Source organism: Lipotes vexillifer, unplaced genomic scaffold (genome assembly GCF_000442215.2).
Source record: "Lipotes vexillifer unplaced genomic scaffold, Lipotes_vexillifer_v1.1 scaffold150, whole genome shotgun sequence".
Classification (NCBI taxonomy): domain Eukaryota; kingdom Metazoa; phylum Chordata; class Mammalia; order Artiodactyla; family Lipotidae; genus Lipotes; species Lipotes vexillifer.
The window spans coordinates 3,412,387-3,433,099 of record NW_006792921.1 but is presented as its reverse complement, the minus strand read 5'-3'; the positions used below and the strand labels follow the sequence as shown (position 1 = coordinate 3,433,099).

General features: G+C 38.0%; 1 protein-coding gene and 1 pseudogene across 2 annotated transcripts in view; one reads left to right on the top strand and one right to left on the bottom strand.

Moving 5' to 3' along the window:
• TAX1BP1 (Tax1 binding protein 1) overlaps positions 1-20,713 on the bottom strand; it is a 78,600-nt gene that overhangs the window by 47,089 nt on the left and 10,798 nt on the right. For both annotated transcript variants that reach the window (XM_007466088.1, XM_007466087.1), the window contains exons 3-4: positions 17,280-17,467; positions 13,416-13,574 (exon numbers count right to left, since the gene is read on the bottom strand). In XM_007466088.1, coding sequence (XP_007466150.1) covers positions 13,416-13,574; positions 17,280-17,467 — 347 coding nt within the window. The remainder of the gene's footprint in view (positions 1-13,415; positions 13,575-17,279; positions 17,468-20,713) is intronic.
• Positions 8,712-9,202, top strand: LOC103081087 (putative ribonuclease pseudogene; annotated as a pseudogene).

The window sequence follows — 20,713 nt, the reverse complement described above, 5'->3', positions numbered from 1 at the left end:
AGGTCAGATACACTCTCTTGGTTTTATTTTTACTCAAAACAACTGTTTGCCTTACTGAATTTGCATCATAAACCAAAAACTGTTATGCAAAACTAAATGCTTTTCTGATTTCAATTCTACACAACACCAGAGAAAGCAGGAGATATTTACTCCCTCTCCCATAACTGTTGTCACTATCCAATGATCCTTTAATATTTGACACATTTTCAGTATTTGTCTAGCTGATTTATAAGGACGGTCAGAGAGGTTTCTAAATAGTTTTTTACTTTTTTTTTTTAATTTTTATTTTTACCAAATGCTCTCTTGGTACTGTGAATAGGCTACAGATTTAATCCAGGTATTTCTTCCTAGGAAAAAGATTAGATTGCCCAGAGGCAAAAACTAGTTTCTGATTCTGCAATTAATGAAGTTCTATAGTGGGTAAATAGCATTCTAAAGAAAATATATAGAGAGTAACTAGAAAAGATTCATAAGCAACTAAACACAAAACATAAACTAACTGCTTTATCTATGAGTCAGTTAACTCTATAATGAGTCACGAATTAATTCTAACTATACTTGAGAGTCTTGGAATCTTTTCTTGGTACCTATAAAAGCAACCAATAGCTTCTCAGCATCCAAGCCCACTGCAAAAGGCATGAAAATACTAAAGTGGGGATTATTCTTCAGGCCTGTAGCACTCATACCTGAGTGAAGGATAAGCATCTTCAATGTGTCTGTTTCCTTAGCATGAAAATGACATCAAAGCCCTTAGTGTACATACAAATAACTAAGAACCATGTTTTCTTTAAAAAAATAATAACATTTTTAAAACAGTAAAATTTACAACACAGTCTTTGAAAAACACTTGAAATTTGGAATATTCATTTGGTCAGTATTTGCAAGATATGTCAAAAGGGCACCATAATTCTAATATTAAAACAGAGAAAAACTTAGAGATGAGTAAGTCAGCTACACCGTGCACCAAGATAAGAACAGTAACAAAAGTGGTGGCAAAAGGAGATTAAGAGATTTGGGTATTTCAGATTCATGCAGCAGACTTCACCCCCTCCTCCTAAATTGAAGGATCATGTCACCATGACCTACTATTACCAATTCCCCCAAGTCATAACCCTCAAATATGAACAACCAGATAAAAAGACTGTGAATCATCTATGTGGCTAAACATGCACTAAAAATATCTTAACAACACATATATTCCTATGTTAAATAAAGACAAAATTAACTCTGACTACAAATGAATACACGTAAAGAAACCAGATACAATGTCACTGACAATTATCTAGAAAAAAGTATGATGATATTCTGGATTCAAACATATACAGCAATAAAATTTAGTAAATTAGTACCTGAATACTCTAAATGGCAAATCATTGGCAAAAGGATTATGGCACTTATGGAAATTGCTAATAGATTTTAAAATAAATCTTACTCATTTGAGGTAATCTGGCTTTTCTCAAACACTGTGCTTCTTGAAATCGACTATAATACCAAGCTACGTAGATAGTTATAGAGAATATAAATATATCTTCTCTGGTTCCTAGAAATACACCAAACAAAAATATAACTGACAGCAATGTACTATAATAAACTATCTTCATGGCATTAAAATAATGTGTTAAAAGGCAAAATAAATAAATAACAATAACTAGGGAATTAACTGTTTCATTAACATTGCTCCCATAAAAACAACCTAATTTCAGTTAGTTTTTTTTAATATTTATTTATTTATTTGGTTGCATCGGGTCTTAGTTGCAGCAGGTGGGCTCCTTAGTTGCAGCCTGCCAGCTCCTTAGTTGTGGCATGCGAACTCTTACTTGCAGCATGAATGTGGGACCTGGTTCCCAGAACAGGGATCGAACCTAGGCCCCCTGCACTGGGAGTGCCAAGTCTAAACCACTGCACCACCTGAGAAATCCCTCAGTTACAGCTTTTGTTTGTTTTTTATTTGTAAAATTTTTATTTGTAAACTAACCTGATAGAAACCATAACTTACTTTAGCATATTTCAATTTGCAGTACTTTAGATCTCTGAATTTAAACGACAAATATTCATATAACCTCTTCGGTAGTAAACTTCAAATTTATCTTAAGAAAACCTTATACTTTTATTCAAACAACAACAGCAAAAAATTGCACTAAGAACATTTCCATGAAGGGACTTCGCTTGTGGTCCAGTGGGTAAAACTCCGCATTCCCAAAGCAGGGGGCCTGGGTTCGATCCCTGGTTGGAGAACTAGATCCCGCATGCATGCTTCAACTAAGAGCCCGCATGCCACAACTAAGATCAGGCTCAGCCAAAATAAATACATTTTTAAAAAAGAAAAAAAAGACAATTTCCATGGAGAATATTGTCCATATTCCAAGAGAGCAAAGTTTAATTACAATAAAATGTAATAAGAGCCACTTCTACTATCAAAAGTCTGCTATGAACAAATACACTTAAATTCTACCTTTGTGAAACCATAAACAAAACGAAAAGACGGGCCTTCCCTGGTGTTCCAGTGGTTAAGAATCCACCTTCCAATTCAGAGAACGCGGGTTCGATCCCTGGTCGGGGAACTAAAATCCCACATGCCATGGGGCCACTAAGCCTGCACGCCGTAACTAGAGACTAGAGAAGCCTGCACACCATAATTAGAGACTAGAGAAGCCCACGCGCCACAACTAGAGAAGCCCACACACTGCAATGAAGACCCAGCACGCACGCACGCGCGCGCACACACACACACACACACACACACACACAAAACAAAAAACAAAAAAACAAAAAAACACAACAAAAAAACAAGGGCTTCCCTGGTGGCACAGTGGTTGAGAGTCCGCCTGCCAATGCAGGGGACACGGGTTTGTGCCCTGGTCCGGGAGGATCCCACATGCCACAGAGCGGCTGGGCCCATGAGCCATGGCCGCTAAGCCTGTGCATCCAGAGCCTGTGCTCCGCAAAGGGAGAGACCACAAAAGTGAGAGGCCCACGTACCACAAAAAAAAAAAAAACACACACACACACACGAAAAGGCAACCCATAGAATGGGAAAAAATATTTGCAAATGATGCAACCAACAAGGGATTAATCTCCAAAATATACAAACAGCTCATGCAGCTCAGTATCAAAAAAAACAACCAAATCAAAAACTGGGCAGGGAATTCCCTGGTGGTCCAGTGGTTAGGACTACATGCTTTCACTGCCAAGGGCCCAGGTTTGATCACTGTTCAGGGAACTAAGATCCTACAAGCCAAGCTGCACGGCCAAAAAAAAGGCAGAAGATCTAAATAGACATTTCTCCAAAGAAGACATACAGATGGCCAAAAAGCACATGAAAAGATGCTCAACATCACTAATTATTAGAGAAATGCAAATCAAAACTACAGTGAGGTATCACCTCACATCAATCAGAATGGCCATCATCAAAAAGTCTACAAATAATAAGTGCTGGAGAGGCTGTGGAGAAAAGGCAACCCTCCTACACTGCTGGTGGGAATGTAAACTCATACAGCCACTATGGAGAACAGTATGGGGGTTCCTTAAAAAACTAAAAATAGAACTACCATATGATCCAGCAATCCCATTCCAGGGCATATATCTAGAGAAAACCATAATTCGAAAAGATACATGCACCCCAATGTTCAATGCAGCACTATTTACAATAGCCAAGACATGGAAGCAACCTAAATGTCCACTAATGGAGAAATGGATAAAGAAGATGTGGTATATACACACACACACACACACATATATACATACAATGGAATATTACTCAGCCATAAAAAAGAATGAAATAATGCCATTTGCCAGCAACACAGACAGACTTAGAGATTACCATACTAAGTGAAGTCAGAAAAAGAAAAATGTAATATCACTTATATGTGGAATCTAAAAAAATGATACAAATGAACTTATTTACAAAACAGAAACAGACTCACAGACTTCAGAAACAAACTTATGGGGACATCACTGGTGGCTCAGTGGTTAAGAATCTGCCTGCCAATACAGGGGACACGGGTTCGAGCCCTGGTCCAGGAAGATCCCACATGCCGTGGAGCAACAAAGCCTGTGCAACATAACTACTGAGCCTGCACGCCACAACTACTGAGCCCGTGCACCACAGCTACACAGCCTGTGCTCTAGAGCCTGGTACCACAACTACTGAAGCCCGCACGCCTAGAGCCTGTGCTCCACAACAAGAGAAGCCACTGCAAGGAGAAGCCCACGCACCGCAACAAAGAGTAGCCCCTGCTTGCCGCAACTAGAAAAGGCCCGCATGCAGCAACAAAGACCCAACACAGTAAAAAAATAAGTAAATAAATAAAATTTAAAAAAAAACAACTTATGGTTACCAAAGGGGAAATGTTGGGAGGAAGGATAAAATAGGAGTTTGAGATTAACATACACACACTACTATATATAAAATAGATATCAACAAGGACCTACTGAAGAGCACAGGGAACTCTACTCAGTATTCTGTAATAACCTATATGGGATAAGAATCTGAAAAAGAATGTACAAATATATATATGTGTGTGTGTGTGTGTGTACAACTGAATCACTTTTCTGTACACCTGAAATAACACAACATTGTAAATCAACTATACTCCAGAAAGCGGGGGGCGGGTGTGGACCGAGAGGCGGGGACCGTCGCAGGGCCGGCCCCGTAGGCCCCTCTCCCAGGGTGGCCGTGCGGGGCCGGAGGGGCGGCAGCCGGGTGCCGCCGGACGCCTCCGCATCCGGGTCCTCCGCCACCCTCGGCACAGGGGGTGGGCCAGGGTTCCCGGGCGCTCGCGGCCCTTGCGCTCTTGAAAAAGAAAAAAGAAAAAAAAAACAAAACTATACTCCAATATAAAATAAAAATTAAATATAAATAAATAAATGGTTAAAAAAAATTCTAGCTTTACAAGAAAATTGCAGATCCAGAGGATTAAATTTTTTTGGTTGGAGTAGAAAAAGGAGAGGGAAGAAAGGCTACAAATATATCTATAAATGTCTAAGTTATTTCCTAAACATGTATACATTCCACAGACAAGTAATTTTTAATGTTGGGTTTCACATACGTTTTTAAATAAGAAGAAAAAATTTAGGATGGTATAATTTCACTTATATTAAGTTGCTTTTTTAATTAAAATTGAATGATTTATGTTACACCAGATCAATGGAACAGAAAAGAGACCCAGCAATAAACGCATGCATATGTGTTCAATCAATCTATCAATACAACAAAGGAACCAAGAATATACAATAGGAAAAGGGTACTCTCTTCAACAAATCGTCCTGGGAAAGCTGGACAGCCACATGCAAAAGAATGAAACTGGACCACCATCTTAAACCATACACAAAAATTAACTCAAATGAATAAAAGACTTAAATTTAAGACTTGAAACCGTAAAACTCCTAGGAGAGAACACAGGGGGTAATACGCTCCTTGACCCTGGTCTTAGCAATGAATTTTTGGATTTGATACCAAAAGGAAAAATAAACAAGCAGGACTACATCAAACTAAAAAAGGTTCCGCACAGCAAAGGAAACCACCAACAAAATGAAAAAGCAATCTCTGAAACTGGAGAAAATACTTGCAAATCAAATATCTGATAAGAGGTTAATATCCAAAATTATATTTAAAGAATTCACACAACTCAACAGCTGCCCCCCCCCGCAATAAAAACCCCACAATCCAATTTAAAAATTGGCAGAGGAACGGAAAAGACATTTTCTTCCAAATACAACACATGAATGGCCAACAGGCATATGAAAAGGTGCTCAAAATCAGGGAAATGCAAATCAAAGCCACAATGCATATCAGCTCACACCTATCAGAATGGCTGTCATCAAAAAGACAAGGGATAGGACTTTCCTGGAGGTGCAGTGGTTAAGAATCCGCCTGCCAGTGCAGGGGACACGGGTTCAAGCCCTGCTCCGGGTAGATCCCACATGCCGTGGAGCAACTAAGCCTGCGTGCCACGACTACTGAAGCCCGTGCTCAACGAGAGAAGCCACCACAATGAGAAGCATGTGCACCGCAAAGAGTAGCTCCCACTCACCACAACCAGAGAAAGCCCGCGAGCAGCAACAAAGACCCAGTGCAACCATAAATAAATAAATAAATAAATAAGACAATGGATAATAAAATACTGGTGAAGATGTGGAGAAAAGGGAGCCCTTGTGCACTGTTGGTGGAAATGTAAACTGGTGCAGGCACCATGGAAAACAATATGGAACTAAAACTATACCACATGATTCAGCAATCCCACTTATGGGTATGTACCCAAAGGAAATGAAAACAGGATATGGAAGAGATTTATCTGCACTCTCATGTTCACTGCAGCATATTCACAACAATCAAGATAAAGAAACAACCTAAATGTATATCAGTAGGTGAATGGATACAGAAAATGCGGTACATAAATACAATGGAATACTATTCAGTCATGAGAAAGAAGAAAATTCTGCCATTTGCAACAACATGGATGGACCTTGAGAGCATTATGCTAAGTGAAATACACCAGACAAATACTGCATGGTATCTACTTATATGAAGAATCTAAATAAAAAGTCAAGCTCATACAAAAAGAAAAGTGGGTGCCAGGGGCTGAGGGGTGGGGAGCGGGGAGGTTGATAAAAGGGGACAAAGTTTTAGCTATAAGATGAATAAAGTCTGAGGATCTAATGTATAACACTGTGACTACAGTTAACACTATACTGTATAAGTGAAATTTGCTGAGAGAACTTAAATGTTCTCTCTCTCTCTCTCTCTCTCTCTCACACACACACACACACACACACACACACACACAAAGGATAAATAGGGGAATTCCCTGGAGGCCCAGTGGTTAGGACTCCATGCTTCCGCTGCAGGGGGCACGGGTTCGATCCCTGGTCTGGGAACTAACATCCCATAAGCCATGCAGTGCAGCCAAAAAAAAAAGATAAATATGTAGTTGAAGATGTGTTAATTAATTAGATGGGAGGAATCCTTTCACAAGGATTCCTTTCACAATCCTTTCCTTTATACATATTCAAATCATCATTATGTACACTTTAAATATCTTACAATTTCATCAATTACACCTGAAACTGAATGAAAAATACTCAATGCTACAAGCCTTGTGAAATAAACTATAAAAAATGCTTCATGTACCTAGGGGCAGGACAGCAATAAAGACGCAGACGTAGAGAATGGACTTGAGGACGCGGGGAAGGGGAAGGGTAAGCTGGGACGAAGTGAGAGAGTGGCAGGCACTGACGTATATACACTACCAAATGTAAAAGAGATAGCTAGTGGGAAGCAGCCGCATAGCACAGGGAGATCAGCTCGGTGCTTTGTGACCACCTAGAGGGGTGGGACAGGAAGGGTGGGAGGGAGATGCAAAACGGAGGGGATATGGGGATATGCATATGCACATAGCTGATTCACTTTGTTATATAGCAGAAACTAACACACCATTGTAAAGCAATTATACTCCAATAAAGATGTTAAAAAGCAATGCTTCATGTTACACCTCTGTATTAGTCTATACAAGATTATGAGCTAGTTCAAAGTATATAAATTTATTTTAGAAACAAAATATTATGAATTTCTGAAACTATTACTTAGCTAATCAGGTGCAAAATGAAAGTAATTGGCTTTAAAGAAACGTACTGCTAAATACATTAAATTACGCATTAAAATTAAGCCTTTGTGTCTTCTCAATAAAAAAATGGTAAAAGAGAATTAGAAATTCAATGATATCCTAACTTCAAAATTGGTTTTTAGCAATTCTACACATTAGATAGATAGATAGATAGATAGACAGATATAAGCAACCAGGGAATCCATACATTAAGCAGTTTAAATGCCTTAAACTACCTCTGTCCAAAACCAGGTATCCAACGCAAGGATAAAGAAAGCCAAAAATATAAAGATAGTTGAAGAGGTCCACACTAGCCAGAGCCACCATCATAATGATTGATCTTTCATGTTCTCTCACTCCTATACCTATGATAACTCCCAAATGCCTGGTAATGTCTCAAGGTACCCCACCTAGTTTGTGAAACTTAAGAACCAAAACAATATGCATATATACAATAGTTCATAACATGCTCCTCATATTGTTTAAGCAATATTGACTTAGTACCCCACAAAAGAAATTGGTTTTAAAATATCTTGAAGTACATCTTAAGTTACCAATATTCAAGTTAAGAATAAAATTTACTTTATGGAAAAAACTCAATTCATAGTTTAGGCATCAAAAAATTATAAACTAACTAGAAAACTTAACAGGATCACAGCCCATTTTAGTCCTACTTGGAAAACAAGATTCAATACCATTCAATTTTCAATCTTCTAATTTCAAATATATATCTAGTTTTCAATCTTCTAATTTCAAATATATATCTAGCACTCCAAAACAAAAACAAGAACACACGGAATATACATACAACCTGCTAATTTTTACGTAAGTCTAATAAATGTAAAGTTTGGGAGTTAAAAGACTAAACAATGGAATATTATGTGACATTAAAAAGTACGAACTGCTGACACATACTATAAAATGGGTGAAGCTTGAAAACATTATAAGTGAAAGAAGCTAGTCACAATAGGCCACATATTATTCCATTTGCATGCAATGTCCAAAACATGCAAATCCGTAGAGACAGAAACTTAGATTAGTGGTTGCCTGAGACTTGTGGGAAATAAAGAGTGATGACAAATAGGTACAAGATTTCTTTTGGGGTGGGTGATGAGCTTGGTGCTGAGGAACCTACAGCGGGAAGTGCCCCTGAGGCGGGCGCAGCTCCGCGAGAAGGTGCAGGCAGTGCGGAGAGCCCTGTGGGTGCAGAGGTTCGACCTGGGGGTCGTCTGTGTCGACAACAGATTCAGCCGATTAATAGGATCTACAGAAACAAAAATACCCCAACAGATGTGCTTTCCTTTCCATTTAACAAGGATCTGAAAGCAGGCAAAATTCCCCAGCCTGATTTTCCAGATTACTATAATTTAGGAGACATTTTCCTGGGAGTGGAGTATATCTTCCAGCACTGCAAAGAAAATGAAGATTACTATGACATCCTGACTGTGACTGCCACCCACGGGCTCTGTCACCTGCTGAGCTTCACACACAGCGCGAAGGCCGAGTGGCAGAAGCGGTACCAGAAGGAGAAGCAGGTTCTCGAGGAGCTGAGCAGGCACACAGGGACCAGGTTTCTGCCCCTGAGCAGGGGCCTCTTCTGACTGAAGTGCCACAGTGTGAATGAAAGGTGGATCCCCCCCTTGGGCCCCAAGGATCAGGGGTCCCCCACGCTGAGGTCCTTGCTGGCCACTGCTGTCCTGTGGGCTGCGGAATTGCCAGCCCTAGCAGGTGCTGAATTCTCTGAGTGGAACCTGCCTCTTAAAACACTAGAGAAATTTCCACTCATTTCTTTGTTCAGGACACAGGTAGGTGTGTTATTTTCAGTGTTGTAAATAAAATAGTTCTAAGTGCTCAGAAAAAAAAAAAAAGATTTATTTTGGGGGTTCTAAAACTAGGTTATGGTAATGGTTGCACAATTCTATAAATATAATAAAAACCACTGAATTTTATACTTTAAAGTGATGAACTTTGGGGGTATGTAAATTACATCTCAACAAAGCTGTTTTTAAAAAAAAAATCAATTAGATAAGCCCTCAGCAGTAGGTATAGTGTGTCATTAAGAACACTGGTATTGTATACAGTGTGATTAAGAGCACTGGCTGGAGCCAGACTGCCTGCCTGTACCACTTATATAAACTGTTCAATTGTAGGCAGGTTAAGTAACCTACACTTCATAGTATAAAGAGAGTTAACAGACATAAAAACACTCAGAATAGCACCTGGCTTATATTAAGTATTATATGAGTTACTCTTATTAATCAGCCTTTTACAGGAGAAAAATCCACACTTCTTTGAAGTTAAACTAAAAATGAATGTAAAAATTATCCTTTATGAAAATTGTTACTTTTTAAATTTAGAGTGTACATGAATAATGGAACATACATATCACATTAAAATAATCTAGGGGAAATACAATATATAAATTATAGCTCTCAATTTATAAATATTATTTGGTTTCAGTTTTAATCTACTTTGTAATCCTACCTTATACCTTCAAGGAGCCAACGTTAAATATAATTAAATGCATCACTTACACCAACTGGTTTTGATAATCTTTTTTTTTTTTTAACATCTTTATTGGGGTATTATACCCCAATTACCCATCTTACTGGGGTATAATTGCTTTACAATGGTGTGTTAGTTTCTGCTTTATAACAGAGTGAGTCAGTTATACATATACATATGTTCCCATATCTCTTCCCTCTTTGTCTCTGGATAATCTTAACTTGTCCAATTCTTTTAATTTACAAAATGAGTGTTCCCTCTAGTGGTATTTTACAATGAGAAAAGTCAATGTTTACAAAAGATGGAAGATTTTATTTACAAACATTTAATTATTATAAACATTTAACTGTTTTAGTATTTGTCAAGTATTGAATGGGTAATAAGTTAATCAATATTTTATAAAACAATGAAAATGCAATATATTTCTTCTACCATGAAGAAACTGAAGTTCTCTACAGATCATTCCTAGTATACTATTATAAAATTTTAAATGAATTATAAGTATCTTAATAGTCCTTCAGATATTCAGAGGGTATATACTCATACCTCAAAGAGAAGCCCTTTAGGACTATTATATGAAGATCGTTTTTCAGAATTCATACCATGGAATAGATTTTAAACAGATGCCAAGAAATGTCACAGATTTAATAAGCCACGCAACTAACCCGGGTTTGAAAGTTCCTGAACTGTTCTAACTGCCCAGCAGGCCTCCCTGATTAAGATGGAGACTATAATTTTGGAAGTAAAAAGCAAATTCATAAAAAACTAGAAGCCCCACGACTAGTAACAAAGAAGAACTCTCTCTCCTGGCAAGCATGTTATTTTATCCCCAGAAATAAGCAGTTGCCAAAATATAACTCATAATTGTTTATATATAACATTATACAAGTATTATCAATACTTTTAAAATCTGGGGAAAATGCTGTCAATTTCTATTCCTCTTGGATGACACTCTTCATATTTTAGTTCTTCCTTGATGATTCTCTGGTCTATCACCATGAAAAGTAATACAACAATATAGCTACTTAAAGTTAGTGAGCATCTATTACATAACCAATACCATTCTAGGGCCTTTTATCACCATTTTCTACAGTATGACATATTTTTAAAAATCACTTCACATACTTCACCTTCCCAGAGAGTATATTCCAATGGAAGGATAGCAGCAAGGAAGAAGTGCCTTTCAAGATTAGTGACTGTCATCAAGATTTATGAGTTGCCATAAAAACTTCCAGAGATCTCTTCTGGGTACCACAGCCACAATCTCCTACAGATTGACCTCAATCTACCACTTTCTCAACCTAAGTCTATCAAAATAATCTTTAGTCTTGCCTGTAGTGCTTAACCCCTTGTCACCTGGACAGCAGAGAGAACCTGAGACTGTTTAAATCTCAGCTAATACTCGACTGAACCAGAGAAATGGCCTAACGTACATCAGTATTTCACGCAACTGAAGGCCTCTCATTCTGCCATTCCTACTCTTGCAAATCATCCTTTCTTCCCTTGGATGAGAGTCTAACCTTAAAGGCCATATTTCAGGGTATTCTTGATCTCATGGGCTAAGTTCATGCTGTAATGGGCCACTTTAGAAAACTATCAAATCCAGGTACAAACATCGAGAGAAATGCATGAAGAATAGAAAGAGAAGGGTAAGAATTATACAAAGGATAGCAAAGGAGTTATAACAATTGAATTAAAAATTTAGCTGAATGTCCTAATAGTCAAGCTAGGCACATACAATGAGATTTTATCATAACGTTTATAATATAACATTTGGTACACCTGCTTAAAAAGTTCAAATTTCAAAAGTGGTTCCTTGAGGGCTTCCCTGGTGGTGCAGTGATTGAGAGTCCGCCTGCCAATGCGGGGGACACGGGTTCGAGCCCTGACCCAGGCAGATCCCACATGCCGTGGAGCAGCTGGGCCCGTGCGTCACAGCTACTAAAGCCCGCGCACCGTGCTCCGCAATAGGGGAAGCCGCTGCAGTGAGAAGCCCGCGCACCGGGGAAAAAAAAAAAAAAGTGGTTCCTTGGACTTCCCTGGTGGTCCAGTGGTTAAGATTTCTGTGCTTCCACTGCAGGGGGCACTGACTCAATCCCTGGTTGGGGAACTAAGATCCCACATGCCCCACAGTACCACCCTCCCCCCAAAAAAAAGTGGTTCCTTAACCAAGTAGAGTATCTTACTCCTACTGTAGGATGCTCCTACTGCAGGATGCTCCTACTGCAGGACTGCACGTATCCCCCAAGAGTAAAATTTTAAACTAAAAAGGCTAACGGTAACAATGACAGAAGACTTTACAGATGTTTATAAGGAGATTCACAACTGTATACATTGCTATATGTTATGTTTACCCTCTAACTCAAATAAGCAATCCTCAAACAAACAGAATAAGGCTAAAGAAATCTTTTCAGTTTGAGTCCTATCTGTATATAATCTCTGCTCAGGTATGGAATATACAACCACTTCACTGGAGTATAAAACCTATTGAGAATCACTGTACTAATGGTTCAATTAACAATTATTAAGCAACTGTTCTAGGTCTTGCTGCACAAAAGAATAATGGAACGGACCCCATACTTAGGGAACAATAGATCAATCCTGTCAATGGACATTAGCATATCCAACTAGTTACAACATATGTGAGACTGTGATATGTATAATCATAATCTGTGCAAGTTTGTCAAAACTAACAAATTTTCTTATGAAAATATTAAATAAATTAGGTGATTGTTTTTTCCCATTGTTTTTGGCTACTGACTTAAATCCATTTGTATCTCTAATCAAGCCACACTGTTTTACACTTATATTTCTTTTTTTCTTAGATTAAGAAATTGTGCCAATTTTTAATTAGGTGGATTTCAGTATAATTTATTGCATTTCTCACATCAAAGATTTCAGAATTCTAACATTACATCTTATTTCACTAAATTCTGCTTTTTAGAAAAGTAATTTTAACTACTTTATTCTATTCTTCCCTTTATTCAGTGTTTATCATTCCTAATTGTATTTCTAACCCCTCTCCCCAAAATCAATCAAGTATCCTACAATTAGATGTAAAGCATCTAGAAACAGTTGTCGGGACAATGTCACAAGCCTGATACCAAAAATCTAAAGTATTTTAACTATTTACAACATAAAAGAGGTTATGACAGAAGGTTGATAGACTCTGACCTATTCTCATACAAACATCTATCTAAGTGCTACTTTTTTCAACATGTGGTCTTTACTCATTTTAACTGGTTCAGTTCCTGAAAAAAGTGGGTTTCAGACAATATACTCCAATCAGTTACATAAGAAACAACTAACCTTTTGCTCTGCTTGCAGTTGGTCACATCTTTCTTTCTCATGGTTAAGTTCTCTTTCCATTCTTCCAACTTGTTCTCGAAGTTGTGTTGTTTCTTTTTCCAGAACAGCAATTAACTTTAACAGTTCTTCTTTTTCTTTCATGGTTTTCTCAATTTTCAACTATAAAACAGAACACTCAAATTGTTTGTTTTATAATCTTATAATACATTACTAATTCAGTTTTCCATTTCAAAAAAACAGTGAAGAAATTTGCAGAAAGGACTTTTACATACTATCTACTTCATATCAATCAGACTCTTTTAGTCTTCAGTTAGAAAAATTCATGAATCATAAACTTAAACCATTTTTTGGTTGGGCAAAGGAAAAAAACATTACAAGAAGGTATAAAAGTAATGAATTTTATTATGAAGTTGCCTGCTAATCACTTTTCAAATCAGTACTAAAAATGAGGCATATTAAGTTTCATAAGTGACTTAATTCTGGGCTGTTCTTATTTTGGGTAATAATCAAGGAGAAAAATGTGTACCTCTTCTTGAATGCAAATCTATGGGAAATCTTTGAATCTATTAAGAACTTGCTTGTGTGTTACATAAGGCCTTCATCTATGGGATTACTGTGAAAAGTTCTTTAAATAAGGTACTAAGGAATAAGTTTCTATATGTATAAAATGGCCTCTATTTAGCTAAATTAAAAGAAATTTAATAAGTAAATGCAAATTTTAAGACAAAAATGCACACTGTAACATATTAACAATATAACTGACTCTTACATGAACACTAAGTTACTTAGTTCAGGAAAATCTAAACTCCAGTATTCTAAAAATTACCAAATTAAGGGACCTAAAATAGTAAATAAAATGGTTAATATTTCTCTTATAGCAAGAAGTCTGATTCTAACAAGGGAAGAAGAACAGAGACTCAGAGGGAAAACTTCACAAAGGAGGCATCATACATTTAGCTAAAATAAAATGTTTTCCCCCAGTACACCCCAAGTCACTTTTCCAGGGTCATGGAATCAAACTCTAATTAAACTCTAAAATGGCTCTTATGAAAGTTAAAGAACTGTAAAATTTTTAAATGACCCATCTATCTCTTCCATCAGACTAAATGAAAATGACAGGAGTAAATGCCCTCAAAAGGGAAAAGTTTGGGCTTCCCTGGTGGCGCAGTGGTTGAGAGTCTGCCTGCTGATGCAGGGGACACGGGTTCGTGCCCCGGTCCGGGAGGATCCCACGTGCCACGGAGCGGCTGGGCCCATGAGCCATGGCCGCTGGGCCTGCGCGTCCGGAGCCTGTGCTCCGTCTGCAACGGGAGGGACCGTGGCAGTGAGAGGCCCGTGTACCGCAAAAAAAAAAAGGAGAAAGTTTACTTATTCACTGAATTTTTTACCTTACCTATTTTTTAAAAAATAATTTTTGCCTCTAAGCTTTCTGGCCACTTAAAAATAAAGGTACACCTTGACACAGTACAACAGAAACATTATAAAAGAACCATTTTTTCCCAGTGATTCATTTAACTGACACATACTTCAGAGTTCACTAAATCTTAAGTAGAAATTTTTAAAAGGAATTAAAATTATATGAAAGTGTATACAAGTCTAATTCCTGTCCCCAGTTTTGTATTCTGGTATCTTTCCAGCATACAAAAAAGTTAAAATTTTACCATGAACACCCATAACCTAAATTCAATAATTATTAATATTTTGCCATATTTACTCTCCCTCTATATACCTAAATTTTATTTTTCTTTCTTTTTTTTTGCTAAAGCATTTGAAACATAATTGCAGATACTTCACCCCTAAGTGCACAGGCCAAGCATCTCCTAATAAGTACAGTCTTGTATTTAACCACTACCATGATCATAGCTAAGAAAATTAACAATAATTTTATAACACCCAACGGGTAGTCCACAGTTAAAATATCTACACTACCCCCAAAATATCTACTTTTTAGAAATCTAGAATACAACCAAGGTTCACAAACTGAAGGATTGTGGCTCAATCATTCTTAATGACAACAGTGCCCTAGATAATGTCTCACACTTGTACTAATTTGGTGCATTTTTAGTAAAATCATTAAAGATTTTGATAAATGTGGAAATTTAAAAGACTTGTCAAAAAATTGATCAGAATATAAATACCTTATCTCAGAAACATTTACCTAAGAGACAGCATACATTTTATGAGTAGGAAGAAGAGAACTAAATTGTGCAATGTCCCAATTTACTTGGAGCACAAAAGATAGGTAGATGCCAAAATGCCTGTTGTTTTTCTGTTGGAGGTCCTGAAATCAGGGTGGTCTAACAAGTATCCAAAAAAACTGCAATATAAACAGTCACTGCATTCTTCATAAGATCTAGGCTTGTTTCAGCATCTTTGACTAGCATTCAAATACCAGGCTACAAACCTTGATCATCAGGCGGTTGTCACCACAACATGTTTTAGTCACCCTATAAAAGTTACATTTCTTTATTTAAGATAAGAGAGGAATTTCTGGAAGGGGGAAGGAAAGATACAGAAAATTTCACAGTAAGTTACTGGTTCCTTCTAGCCTTCTTAGTTCGACTGTCTAATACCTATAACCTCTTGTCTTTTTTCTGTAGTCTGTTTTTTAAGATAAATAAAATCAAAGGCATAAAATATTCACATATAGAAAACATCTGAGTATAAAGAATAAGCAATGACTCGCCATAGGCTAAATAGGAATGTAAAATAACCAAAAATGTATACTGAACCAATTAAAGAAGATCTTTTTCACAGAAACTCAAATATAACATTCTAATTTTTTAGGTTTACGGTAAAGACATTGAGAAATATCTTGAACTAGGAAAGCTGTTCTATTTTTTTCCTTCACTAAGTACTAAAAATTAAGACATATGGCATTATTAGACCATCTACACAGAAAATTTCTTTTTTTTTTTTTTTTTTTTTCCTTGCGTTATGCGGGCCTCTCACTGCTGTGGCCCCTCCCATTTGCGGAGCACAGGCTCCGGACGCGCAGGCCCAGCGGCCACGGCCCACGGGCCCAGCCGCTCCGCGGCACGTGGGATCCTCCCGAAACGGGGCACGAACCCGCGTCCCCTGCAACGGCAGGCGGACCCTCAAGCACTGCGCCACCAGGGAAGCCCAGAAAATTTCTTTTGATGCAAGTGCAATGACTCCAAAATATTCAGTGAAAAACAGTGAGAAGCTTTTTCACCTTTTTTTTTAAAATTATGGTTAATCCAGCGTATTCATTTGATCAGATAAACAGGAAAAGAAATCATTCTAAAAACGCTGAACCTAAATTACGAGACTGGGATGCTTTACTGATTCACTGCCACACGTGAGACAGAGCATGCTTGTGTTATAGTGAAATGAAGTTCACATCCAATTACAGTTAGACTTACTGCTTTATACCACTTTCCCTCAGCTTCACCCCCAAATCTGTACTATTCCACAATCAACAGATTAGGCCATCCCTAAAGAAGAAACGTTACGGGGAGGGAACATTAGGAAGTTTTAGGTCTAAATTCTCTCAATAATTACTTACTGCAGATATACTATGCACAAAATACTGATAAGCCTAGGGACAGTCCCTGCCACAGTGAAATCAGTAACATAATTGTGACAAATTGTTTTTTAAGTATTTCAAAAACAACACTCTAAGTTTATTATTTTAGTTAAAAAGCATTTGATTTTCAGGTTATACTCCTGCATAACCTAAAAATTCTTTAAATGCCAACCAACATGAGCTGTGTTTGTAATTTATCTATGACTGATTTGTCTTTTTTTAAAACATTCACTATTTTTAAGTCACAGTTCATAACAAAATAATCCAGTTCTTAATATAAATTTATGAATCACCAGCTCACTGTTGGTACCAACCTCAAGAAGGCCAGCTTTTGTGGTCACCACCAACATGTCAGAATTTCCTTCATCTTCCATAGTAAGCAACTCTTCAACTGGAGAAGCAGCTCGAAACTGGAAAGGTGTACTTGCTCCACGAATTTCACCCTTATGGGTAACATAACAGAACTGATAAAACTCTCCATCATCATTTGGAAGGTAATATCCTAAGAGGAAGTTAACAAACAAAAAAAGTATTAAATTTTCTGTTATAAAATTATTTGAATTTAACAAATCTTGCCATATCCTCTCATTTATGACCCTGTTTCTAAGCACTCAGGATATGTCTTTCCTATCTTTCACAAATTATCTATCAAAACTAGACTCTTGGGCTTCCCTGGTGGCGCAGTGGTTGAGAGTCCGCCTGCCAATGCAGGGGACACAGGTTCGTGCCCTGGTCCGGGAAGATCCCACATGCCGCGGAATGGCTGGGCCTGTGAGCCATGGCCGCTGAGCCTGCGCGTCCAGAGCCTGTGCTCCGCAACGGGAGAGGCCACAACAGTGAGAGGCCCACAAACCGCAAAAAAAAACAAAAAAAACCTAGACTCTTCTTTCTTCCCTAAACATGCCCATGTTTTTCTTATCTTAGGTCTAAGCTTATACTCTCAGAATATTCTTTCCCTGTATCTTCACTAGGGTAAAACCAATTCATCTGGGAGAGTCAAGTATGCAGTTTTCAATGAGAAAGAGGCTGAAGGCGGAGCAATGGAAGAACCAGCATAAAAGCCTAAGAGGACCAGGGGTTGGAATACATCATTTAAAGAAATGTTCCCTCAAATATGACATTAACTAAATGCAAAAGGGAGATATTAACAAACGGAATACACTGCACATGTACACTGTGTAAGGGCAGAAAGAGGATGAGGTCTACTGATGCAGAACAAAAATAAGCTTTGGAACCACACAGATTTATTCTGGAATTCCAGCTCTACCACTAATTATTATTTACTTAACTTCCCTGAGCCCAAATTTCTTATCTGTAAAAGAAATTTGAAGCCATCTATCTCAAAGTTCCAAAATACCATGGATTATACAGTTACATCATCTAGCCCACTATCTGACAAATAACATGTGTTCAATATTTGTTCCTTCTCTCTTCAGCTCAACTGTTAACCTCTTTTAAATTTTGCTGTATTATCCTAGCTCAAAATTAATCCTCTCCAAATCCTAGCTCAAAATTAATCCTCTCCAAAGCTCCCATGGTATTTTTTACATTAAAAAAAAAATCCTCCACCATGTATTTTGCATTACCATTATACACATGCTTTATAGCCTACATCCAGAACTCAGAAATACTGAGGGCAGATTATTAATAAATATAAAAATTCTGGAATTCCCCCAGAATGACCTGAAAAAAGGAAGCATTCAATGACTGTGAAATGAACATACAAAGGTGAATATATTCCCCTTATCTTGGCTATTAATATCTACCCAGAAATGTGCATTCACTATGCCTATTATTCCTTCATATCTTGAAATTTTTAGCCTCATTATTATGATATTGACTTCACTTGACTTCACTCTTTAAAAAATAGGTGAACTTTGTCCACAGAGTGGAGGGGGGCAGAGAAAATATACGCCTGAAACATCCTGTGGTGCTTAAAAATAAGAAAGAAGTTGTCAAAAAAGAAGGGGGTGGGGGAGTCAAAAAACACAGAAGCCCCCTTGACAGACCTCCCAATAGCCAGAGAAAGCTAAAACAATTTGAGCAACAAAAAAATGATAGCATTAGACTTTATTCCACAGAAGGAAATATATATGCATGAATGAGAAAAGGATGACTCTTCCTTACATTATAATTGCAATTAATAATGTCCAAGAAATGAGAATAGAAAAGCATCATCAGGCAAAAACAACAATAATTATTGTAGGCAAGATCCACTGATGGATACTAAAATTAGTGGGTGAAAGTTTGAGGAGAAACAAGGTATCTCAAAATTGTTCCCCATACGACTGTTAAATCACAAAGGGAAAAATACTAACTTTACAGTGGAGAAACCCAGCAGACACCACCTTAACCAAGTGATCAAGACTAATATTACGGGGCTTCCCTGGTGGCGCAGTGGTTGAGAGTCCGCCTGCCGATGCAGGGGACACGGGTTTGTGCCCCGGTCCGGGAGGATCCCACATGCCGTGGAGTGGCTGGGCCCGTGAGCCATGGCCGCTGAGCCCGAGCATCCGGAGCCTGTGCTCCGCAACGGGAGAGGCCGCGGCAGGGAGAGGCCCGCGTACAAAAGACTAATATTACGGGCTTCCCTGGTGGCGCAGTGGTTAAGAATCCGCCTGCCAATGCAGGGGACACAGGTTTGAGCACTGGCCCGGGAAAATCCCACATGCCACGGAGCAACTAAGCCCGTGCGCCACAACTACTGAGCCTGAGCTCTAGAGCCCGTGAGCCACAATTACTGAGCCCACGTGCCACAATCACTGAAGCCTGCGTGCCTAGAGCCCGTGCTCCGCAACAAGAGAAGCCACAGCAATGAGAATCCCGCGCACCGCAACGAAGAGCAAGCCCACACGCAGCAACAAAGACCCAACACAGCCAAAAATAAATAAATAATTAAATAAGTTTTTTTTAAAAGACTAATATTACTACTAAGAAGGCAATCAGACATCAAGTACTCTCTGATACAATGCACTGAAAAGAATACATCATCACTTCTATGATATTCTTCCTGAAAATGTATAGCCTCAATCTAATCATGAGAAGCTGTCTGAAAAACTCAAAATGAGGAACATGCTACCAGAACAAAACAAAACTGAACAGTACTCTTAATAAATGTAAAGGTTATGAAAGACAAGGACAGAATGAGGAGCTATCACAGACTGGAGAAGACTATGAGGATACGACAACTAAATGCAATGTGGGATTATGGACTGGATCCAGGAACAGAAAAAAAGAACACTACAGGAAACACTAGTGAAATCTGAATAAAGTTTGTACTTTAGTCAACAGTGTTGTACCAATGTTGAATTCCTGTTTTTTTAAATAAATGTACTGTGGTTATGCCACATGTTAACATTAAGGGAAGCTGGGTGAAGGGTAGATGAAGATTCTGTATACTATTTTTGCAACTTTACATCTAAAATTATTTCAAAATACAAAGTTTTTAAAAGAAGTAATACAGGGAATTCCCTGTCGGTCCTTTCCAGTGGTTAGGACTCTGTGTTTCCACTGCAGGGGGGCAGAGGTTCGATCTCTGGTTGGGGAACTAAGATCCTGCAAGCCTCGAGGCACAGCCAAAATAAGTAATTAAAGGTACATCTAGCAATAAATTTTTGAAGTTTTTAAAAACCCCATCCTCCTACTATCTACTACTAACTTTATTAATCAGTGGCTGAGACACTTTGCAAAGGCCACTACACTTACTTTTAAAGTTTAAATAGAAAAGAAAAATATAGTTTGACTAATC